General features: G+C 33.0%; 1 protein-coding gene across 1 annotated transcript; it reads left to right on the top strand.

Moving 5' to 3' along the window:
* Window positions 1-9,967: 9,967 nt before the first annotated feature.
* On the top strand, window positions 9,968-10,673 carry LOC111988088 (small ribosomal subunit protein uS17c). Its single transcript, XM_024019847.2, has one exon. The coding sequence runs from the start codon at window positions 10,031-10,033 to the stop codon at window positions 10,499-10,501; it is 471 nt and encodes a 156-aa protein (XP_023875615.1). The 5' UTR covers window positions 9,968-10,030; the 3' UTR covers window positions 10,502-10,673.

The raw sequence follows: 10,673 nt of genomic DNA, 5'->3' as shown, positions 1-10,673 counted from the left end.
AGAGAAAGGATCTAGGCAATTTTTTTGTCACAACCAAAAAGCTTTCCCAACCGTCCTGATTATCACGCCATCATTGCATGGTGTATTCCCATAGTCAACCCCCTTGAGCCTTATTTTACATAAGCCTTTATTTGTTCTTTTAACTACATAAATCATTCCCATTCTAAGCCTGAAAAACCATGAATTTACCCTACATTTTGAGAAAATACTTTGGTGGAAATTTGCATTTAAAGAGAAAGTTAGTTCAAATTAAATTATTCACATTATGTTTGCTTTATTTGATCAAAATGTGAAAAGAAAAGAAAGTGAAAGGCAAGAATCGAAAAAGGGTTAAAGTGGTTGAAAATCAAAAAAGGCTATGAGTATCAAGGTGGCTGAACCAAAAAAAAAAAGGGAAAAAGCACTCCACTTATTGAGTATAGCAACAATATTGTCATCAGTATGAGCATATTGTCGAGAAAGAGCTATGGTGTGAATCCTATGGTTATCTTTTTTATTATTCTTTCTACCAAGTATTTTCCCAGTTTGCTTTAATTTTTCATATCCATTTCTTTCTTAGCCCTCACCCTGTGGCCTGTTATTACAACCTTGATTAAAGACCTTTTGATCTCTGATTTTGGTGTTTGATTACATTAGAGGAGAGGATTTCTGAAAATTGGACTTACGGGGTTAAGTTTTAAGAGAATTCTTTTGATTTCAGTTGTTCTACTTTTATCTGAATTTGCTAGTGGTTTGGAGTTAAATTGACTATTTCACACACACACTCAAGGACTTAGCTTTAGGTTGAAGTAAACGCTTAACTCTTGCTTGACAAATTGCTAAATTTTTTGATTGATTTTCCTGCTATCTTTGATGTCAAAAGAGTAAGTTACTAGTGATGAAATCTAAATTCAGATCATGGCTTGGTGAGTGATGATATTTCTCTATGGGGTCTAGTTGATATTGTCTATAGTTGTCTTTTATTTTATTTTCTTTTTGTTTGAGGACAAACAAAGCTCTAAGTTTGAGGGTGTTTGATGACTTGCATAATTTGGCATAATTTATCACTTCTCAACTTTAAACTTTAGTCTAATTTCATTTATTTTTGTTGATTTTAGACTTCATTATTGTTATTTAAATTTTATTGCAGATTTGAGAAGATTTATTCAAATAAAAAAGAAAGGCTGAAGCAGAAAAAATGCTGAAACAGAGCAGCGTTTTGGGCTGAAACAGAGCAGCGTTTTGGGCTTAAAAAAAGGGCAACACGTTTATAGAAAGTGAGGCGCTAAAAGAAAGAAAAGGAGGCGCTGAAACAGAAGGAAACTTGGGGCGCTGAAATAGAGAAAACGTGGGGCGCAAAAAAAAAAAAAAAAAAAAAAGGGCGCTGAAACTAAAAAGAAAGGGAGGCTGAACTGAAGCAGAAGACGCTGAAAAGCAAGAGAAAAACGCTAAAACAGAGGGGCTGAAACTAAAAGAGAGGCTGAAGCAGAAAGAGAGGAGAAGAAGCTGCGGAGGCTAAAGGAGATTTTTTGCGTTCATTTTTTTCCTTCAAAACTTCTCAGAAACATTATGGTGAATTCGTTTTTGTTGCGTTTAATTTTCAGCATGAACTAAATTTTCTTTATTCTAAGAAAACGATGTAATCTAATTCCGAACTATGCTTGCTTTTCCATGTTAATTTGAATTAATTCTCTTCATGTTTGTCTGATTTATTCTGAGCTTATTGCTTCTAATTAACCGGCCATTAATTAAATGATTTTGATCTTGTGATTTGCTGTCGAAAGAGGGAATTATAGGATAGATCTTGAATATTTCAGCATAGGTAAATATAGAGATCGAAAGACTTGTATGAACCTGTGTAGTACTAAAATCATTGGTCTTAATGCTTTCTTGCTTTATTAAATTGCATACTCTTGTGTAAATTGATAAACAAGAATGTTTCTAATTGACTGTCGAAAGAGGCTTTTGGATGTTTTTTGGAGATTGCTAACAAACAAAGAGAATTAAATTCATTTAGCTAGATGAGTAAAGCATAGTGAGGGATTAGGTGAAATCAATTTCCTAGAAGTTTTCTTCCCATTAATTTGATTTTCGAGCATTATCGTTCTTTTCCTCTGCGTATTTTCTTTAAATTGATTTTTATTTTAAATTCCAATTACAAAAACCTTAGTGACTTCTCTAGATAAAATCGAGATTAGCATAATCTTGGTATTTGTCAAAAGTAAGTTACCAATCACTAAGAACGATACTCTTCTCATCACTTTACTATAAAACTACGATACTGTGCACTTGCAGTTTTGCACCGATCACACAGACTACACCAGACTAGAAGCTTTCTTCTTGTCCACTGACTTCCACGCTCTTCAGACTCCAGTTCCCACTCAGAATACCACAGAGTCCCATGATTCATTTCTTCTCTTCCTCGGGCGGCTTCCTTCCTTGGGCTCGTGGCTTGCAACATTCCCACGTCAATACTACGACCTTTCAGCTTCACCCTCGGTCCTCGGGCCAATGCCGCGACCCTTCAACTTCATTCTCGGTCCTTGGGTACCCACAATATATATATATATATATATAAATCTTTTTCGGCCATGGGAATGATGTTTAGAAAGAGCAATGTTTTTTTCTTGGATTATAGAGCAATTTTTGTCATTTTGTAAGTGGGGTTCATTACTTTTTTTACTTGACTTGCTTTTGTATTAAAAGGGGAATCTAGATCATTCTCTTTTTCTTTTTTGAAAATTGAAAGAATATGCTAGCTTGGACAATTGCCCCAGCTCATATTTTATATCATAATCAAAGAAAAAATGTCTTTATATGATTCCCTGTACAAGGCAACAACCAAAAAAAAAAAGCACAAGCTATATGAAATAAAAATTCAACACCTTGAAATATTAATATAGAACAACTAAAAAAACCTAAAAGTTAAGCACAATCAAACTAAAATTGCTGAAAATTAAACAAATAAGGACAATCAAAATAAAAGTTAAAAAAAAAAAATACAAAAACTATTAACTAAATTTACAGATGCGTAACTACAAACACTTGAAACCTCCAAAAGCATACTTGAAAATTCTTTTTGTTCAACTTTTAAAAGTTTAGGGGCAATTTTCAAAGTTTTTGAGTCTCAAAGATGGTGTAAATTAATCATTTTAATAGGCATATTTATTGATCAAGCAAATGCCAAGAGTACTTTTATAGTTCAATTGGCATCTTGACTTTTTTTTGGTATTTTCCAGAACACATCCAACATGCAAATTTCTCCCCTCCTAATTATCAAATTATTAAAAAAAAAAAAAAAAAATAGCAAATGAAATAAATGGAATGGATTAGTGGTTACCTTTTCACTCCTTTGATAATAGCGGAAGAGCTCAAGTATGAAGCAGCCATCAATGACCATCATGCGGACAAAATCATCAAAGACCTCAGAGTAACACCATCTTGCTCTCCCTTCCAACCTCTTCATGACCTCAGCAAGACGTTGAAACCTATGTTCTTTTTCTTCCTTGCTTTGATAACGCATCAAACCGAAAAGAAACTGGAGTTTATGCTCTTCCATCCCTTGTAGCAGTGCCTTCTTGTAATGAAAAGGGCCAATAGAGACAAGCACAGGGTCATAGGCATGTTCATTAACTTGTCTCATGTTTGTAGGAGCTCGGAACATTGTGCATGGCGTTGGACAATATCTTGGGGTGGCAAATGATTCTTCTTTCATAGAGTCATTGACAAGCTTGACCACCCAATTAGGAGTTGTGCTTGTGCTTGTGCTTGTGCTTGTAATTGTGGGGGCATCAAGAATTTGGTTATGGGATATATTTTCTCCTAGACCAGTGCTTCCCAGTAGTAGTGAATCTTCTGTAATTGCTTTCCTACCCATGCGGCTTATGAAGTTGTGCTCCATTTTCTTGGAGAAATTTTGAAGAATGCAAAGTATGATCTATATAGCATTATAGCTACGCTATCAATGAAAAGAACATCTAGCTATATCGGTAGCATCCACCTTCACGGATCAAGAAGGTTTTAAGGATGAGTCCACCCACCGACCCAACCAATCATACACTGAATTTCACAATTTACTGGTGTGACTATGTGTGGTAAACATTTTCTAACTGGACCCACACTTAAGGTATGTTGGGAACTCACAATCACACAAATCAGTAATTTGGGAAATTAAGTGTGTGATTAGCTGTGTCTATACTCTATAAAATTACTTTTTTTTAAGGATTTAGCAATTTAAAATGATAGTGTAAATGATTTTACTTCTCTAATCTTATCTTGGAATATATAGGGTCTATTCTAGCGAATAAATTATCAAAAAGTTTAGAACCATACATTTTGACACAACTTAGACTCGTGACAAGTGATGATTGAATTACTTTTCATTAAGTACCAATGGTGGACCTATGTATAAATGATATAATCCAATCATAAATTAACAAATATACCTTTTTTTTTTTTTTTTTTTTTTGATATCAACAAATATATTAATTGTGTCAAAGTGTGCAAAAAATGGAACACCAAAACATTGCAGAAAATGTTTTTTTTTTTAAAAAAAAAATTTTAGAAAGCAAGAAACATTTTTCACTCTATTGAATTTGTTTTTGTAGACGATATAAAACATTTTTCTATTAACTTTCACAATTGAAAAAAATACAAATTCAAAATCTATTCAATAAATTAATAAGAAAGGGACAGGAACAAAAAAGTGTAATTTGAAAAAAATTATTTGGTTAATATCAATCAACAATCAGTCAATAATAGTCAATGGAAGAGAGAGAGAGAACCATTGAAAGAATTTTTTTATGGAGTAAAGTTGATTTTTCTTTTAGTTGGAGGAGAAAGAAATTTGAACTTTGAATTTCTCCATTAGAAAAACTAATAATTGTTAATTAATTTATAAAGTTTTAGCAAAGTTTACTTGTTATGAACTTATGATAAATTAAATATTTAACATTGCAGAATTTTTTTTTTTTTAGCCTTTTAGAAAGCAAGAAACATTTTTCACTCTATTGAATTTGTTTTTGTAGACGATAGAAAACATTTTTCTATTTACTTGCATTGTTTGAAGTATCAAACTCCAGAGAATGTACAAAATGATTTTCAAGAAACATAAAACATTTTTCACTACAGGAAACACAACGCAAAATACGTGGAAATTAAATGAGATAACAATGACAGAGTTTTTTTTTTTTTTTTTTTTTTTTTTTTTTTTTTTTTTTTTTTTTAAGGGGAACAATGACAGAGTTAAGTGCGTTAATGATGGTGCCTCCCTCTTGCCGAACTATGTGATAATGCGATGGCAGCTTTTGCTGTCAACGGGTGAGCCAATGATGGTGCCTCCAAGGGTCAGGAATAGGGATTGTAATTTTTCCCCGTCCCTCCCCGCTTCGTCCCGTGCGAGTTTTTCTCATCCCGCAAAGGCAGTGAGGCGGAGATGGGGTAAGATTTTAGCCCCGCACCACTCCGGGGGAGGGGGGGGGTGGCGGGGATGAGTTTAGACTTTTTAGACCCACCCCACCCCGCCTCGCCCCTTCCCGTCCCCGCCCCGCCCCTCGTTACTAAGGATTATAATTGTAAATTTTTCATACTCTAAAACCCTTCTATTAAAACAAACATATTAATATTAGTATATTTTATTCTACTTAATGTGATTCTCTACTTTTATTTTGTTATGTGTTATACTATGGGATTTTTTTTTAATTTTTTTTTATCATTGTCTCGTTAAACACTTGGATATATTATTTAATTTTTTCTAAAAATTGATTTGATTTGATTTGATGGGATAAATTTAGTTGTAATTTCAAGTATATTTTTATTAATGAAATAGGTTTCATTAAAAAAATTGTACTAGTTGTAGGGCAAATTAACAAAAAGTAGAGTTTTATAGGGTGAGGTGGGGCTTCGCGGGGCCCCAAGGGGCGAGGATGGGGTGAGAAAGTATTTCCCGTCATGCGGAGTGGGACGGAGATGGAGCAGGACAAAACCATGCGGGGTGGGGACGAAGACCCTATCCTTCGGCCCGGCCCCGCCCCATTGCCATCCCTAGTCAAGAATTAGCTATAGAAAAGAGACCTTATCCTCCTTAATTCTCTAAATTATAACAAAAACCATGACTCTTTGTAAAAAAGAAAAAGAAAAAGAAAAGCATAAATTGCATATGTACTAGGAAATAAGTTACGCTAATTAAATTAATTAAACTTCCTATTTTTTTGTTGTTGAGAAAATACTTCCTATTTAGAGGTTTACTAAGATGTTTCCACACCAAAATGAGGATGAATATAATATAAGCTTTACGTGTGGTGTGTCGTGTGAGTAAGTATTTATAATAGATAAGTAGAGGTGAGCGTGATGTATCATTGCCTATTTCTTGAAGCAAGAATAACATTACTCTTATTATCAATTCTTCTATGGATACACATTTGTACACACTTTGACACAATTAATATATTNTTGTTTCAAATTTGTGTGTTAGTGTGTTCAGATTGGAAGAAAAATAGAAAGCCAAATCCACTGCAATAGTGACTGTGATAGTTGTTTATTGTAGTTGATATATTATTTTATTGTGTTGTTTATATTATTTTATTTTGTTGAAAGCTAAATTAAAACCATTGATATTAGGTGTTTTGTAAAGTAAGAATGTAAAATAGATAAAATAGCTTTTTGTGATGCCAAATAATTAAATTTATGGCTCCACCAATGTGGATGCTCTAACATTGCAGAAAATGTTTTTTTTTTTAAAAAAAAAACCCTTTTAGAAAGCAAGAAACATTTTTCACTCTATTGAATTTGTTTTTGTAGACGATATAAAACATTTTTCTATTAACTTTCACAATTGAAAAAGAATACCCCAAATTCAAAATCTATTCAATAAATTAAATGAGAAAGGGACAGGAACAAAAAAGTGTAATTTGAAAAAAATTATTTGGTTAATATCAATCAACAATCAGTCAATAATAGTCAATGGAAGAGAGAGAGAGAACCATTGAAAGAATTTTTTTATGGAGTAAAGTTGATTTTTCTTTTAGTTGGAGGAGAAAGAAATTTGAACTTTGAATTTCTCCATTAGAAAAACTAATAATTGTTAATTAATTTATAAAGTTTTAGCAAAGTTTACTTGTTATGAACTTATGATAAATTAAATATTTAACATTGCAGAATTTTTTTTTTTTTAGCCTTTTAGAAAGCAAGAAACATTTTTCACTCTATTGAATTTGTTTTTGTAGACGATAGAAAACATTTTTCTATTTACTTGCATTGTTTGAAGTATCAAACTCCAGAGAATGTACAAAATGATTTTCAAGAAACATAAAACATTTTTCACTACAGGAAACACAACGCAAAATACGTGGAAATTAAATGAGATAACAATGACAGAGTTTTTTTTTTTTTTTTTTTTTTTTTTTTTTTTTTTTTTTTTTTTTAAGGGGAACAATGACAGAGTTAAGTGCGTTAATGATGGTGCCTCCCTCTTGCCGAACTATGTGATAATGCGATGGCAGCTTTTGCTGTCAACGGGTGAGCCAATGATGGTGCCTCCAAGGGTCAGGAATAGGGATTGTAATTTTTCCCCGTCCCTCCCCGCTTCGTCCCGTGCGAGTTTTTCTCATCCCGCAAAGGCAGTGAGGCGGAGATGGGGTAAGATTTTAGCCCCGCACCACTCCGGGGAGGGGGGGGGGTGGCGGGGATGAGTTTAGACTTTTTAGACCCACCCCACCCCGCCTCGCCCCTTCCCGTCCCCGCCCCGCCCCTCGTTACTAAGGATTATAATTGTAAATTTTTCATACTCTAAAACCCTTCTATTAAAACAAACATATTAATATTAGTATATTTTATTCTACTTAATGTGATTCTCTACTTTTATTTTGTTATGTGTTATACTATGGGATTTTTTTTTAATTTTTTTTTATCATTGTCTCGTTAAACACTTGGATATATTATTTAATTTTTTCTAAAAATTGATTTGATTTGATTTGATGGGATAAATTTAGTTGTAATTTCAAGTATATTTTTATTAATGAAATAGGTTTCATTAAAAAAATTGTACTAGTTGTAGGGCAAATTAACAAAAAGTAGAGTTTTATAGGGTGAGGTGGGGCTTCGCGGGGCCCCAAGGGGCGAGGATGGGGTGAGAAAGTATTTCCCGTCATGCGGAGTGGGACGGAGATGGAGCAGGACAAAACCATGCGGGGTGGGGACGAAGACCCTATCCTTCGGCCCGGCCCCGCCCCATTGCCATCCCATTTGCAAAAAAAAAAAAAAAAAAAAAACAATTTCAAAAATTTCACAGAATTCCAATTTGCAAAATCCATAAAACAACCCAACATACCAAATCTAAAAAGTGAAGAAAGCGGAGAGTCATTAGTTGAAAAATAGTGTGCAAGGAAAAAAAAAAAAAAGATGAGCTTGCAAGGGAGAAAGAGAGTGTGGAACTGTAATAAAATAAAAAATTTTGCTTTAACTTTTTTGCTACAATGCACATCCAGCTATGGCACCACTATTGCAGCATGCTTTTTAGTATTGGTGTTGCTAAAAATAGCAATCACCAATACTAATGTTCTTAGATATTTAACTTATCATAAGTTCATAACAAGTAAACTTTGCTAAAACTTTATAACTTAATTAACAATTATTGGTTTTTTTAACAGAGAAATCCAAAGTTCAAATTTCTCTCTTCTCTAACTATCAAATTCCCCAACCCAAAAAAAAAAAAATAATAATAATAATCAACTTTACTCCATAAAATATTCTTTCAATAGCTCTCTCTCTCTCTCTCTCTCTCTCTCTCTCTCTCTTCCATTGACTATTATTGACCGACTGTTGATTGATATTAACCAAATAATTTTTTTCAAATTACACTTTTTTGTTCCAGTCCCTTTCTCATTTAATTTATTGAATAGATTTTGAATTTGGGGTATTTTTTTTCAATTGACTCTAATTGGCCCAAATTAGAAAAATATTTTCCCATTTTAGTTCAATTTTTGTGAATTAAATTTTTTGTTCATATAATTATTTGAAAATTATAAGAATAATTAATGATTCTCTGTGAGCCAAAAAAAAAAAAAAAGAAGAAGAGGACGTTTTCAATATAGGATTTAAACATGGGTCAAATTTCAGTAACTGTTCTTGGAGCAAAGGCCTAATTCCAGTAAGGAAGTCAGAATTTTTAAGAGAGAATGGATTTTAACATACACACACATATATTTAATTTTTTTTTTTTTTATACAGATAAAGTAACATTTCAAATTTATGAAGTCTACTGCATAATAATTATTCTTTATCATCAGGCTAACATATCAATTAATTTTTAGTGTAAAAGAGATTTTACTAATTGAGCAAATTATAGCCCACTACTTTTATATATATATATATATATTAATATATGATTGGGAATGATCAACATATGCATTTATACAAAAGGCCAAGGAAATGGTATTTCTTGAATTCTTCTTGAAATACTTACCCAAAACAAAGTATTTCTTTGTAGGGCAATGTCATTTACCTTTGGTAAAACCTAAACAAAAAGTATTTCCTTGCTGGGCAATATCATTTACTTTTGGTAAAACTTAATACAGGGTTAATCACTCAGAGTATAGAAAAGTGTAAAGATAAAAAAAAACTTTAGTTTTTTGTCATAGTGTTTAGTTGTGGGATAGAAAAGTGAAAAATAAAAAACTCTTTTATTTGATTGAAAAAAAAAAGATACGATGATAGAAAATATAAATTGTATAAATTGACACATAAGATTTGTAGAGAAAATATTTTGAGCATAACACTTCTAAAAAAAAAAAATTCACGTTGATACAAATCAAGATTGTAAATACAAACCCTATCTAAGTGTCTACATTAAAAATCAATTAATATTTTCATCCGAAAATAAATAGCTATCACACATCAAGTTAAAATTCAGTTGAATTTATGAATTAAAAATATATAAAAATTATGAATGCCATAAAAAATAAAAATAATAAAAATCTATAAAAGAGGAAGATCACACGAATAACCTCTCTTCTCCCACCCTTATCCCCTTCCAATCCCAATAACTTCCAATTCAATGGCTTTCACACACTCTCTTCTCCAACTCCCTCCTATACACTCCCTGAAACTCTCCACTCCATTCCTCCATGGCTCCACTCCTCTCTCCCTCTTCTCCAAACCCACTTCCTCTCTCACCTCACCAATCCCACAATCCCACTCCTTCACCTTCCTCCCTCCCATCAGAGCCATGAAATCAATTCAAGGCAAAGTGGTTTGTGCCACAAACGACAAGACCGTGGCTGTGGAAGTGGTGCGCTTAGCACCTCACCCAAAGTACAAGAGGCGTGTCAGGAAGAGGAAGAAGTACCAAGCTCATGACCCAGATAACAAGTTCAAAGTTGGGGACATTGTGCAGTTAGAGAAAACCAGACCCATTAGCAAGACCAAGACTTTTTTAGCTGTACCAATGCCGAACAGGAATTTGAAGAAGAAAGACACTGAAAAAGAGGAGCTTGGGATTCCATTGGAGTCTCAGCAGCAGGCTTAGTGTGAGGTCTTCTTCTATTGTTATTGTTCATTTTTTTGTAATTTTGCAATGCTTTTGTGCTTTAACTTCATGTGATACCATTTGAAATTTAATGTAATTTCATGGGTATGTTGTTAGCGCTTGAATTCATGCTTTTTGCGCTTTATCTGTCTAAATTTATGGGGTTTGGAAA

This window comes from Quercus suber, unplaced genomic scaffold (genome assembly GCF_002906115.3).
Source record: "Quercus suber isolate HL8 unplaced genomic scaffold, Cork oak 2.0 scaffold_117, whole genome shotgun sequence".
Taxonomy (NCBI): Eukaryota; Viridiplantae; Streptophyta; class Magnoliopsida; order Fagales; family Fagaceae; genus Quercus; species Quercus suber.
This window is presented reverse-complemented; position numbering and strand designations above follow the sequence as displayed.

Bases quoted from the DNA above. Each gene is read 5' to 3' on its own strand.
- LOC111988088 (XM_024019847.2), top strand. From the start codon at position 10,031: ATGGCTTTCACACACTCTCTTCTCCAACTCCCTCCTATACACTCCCTG.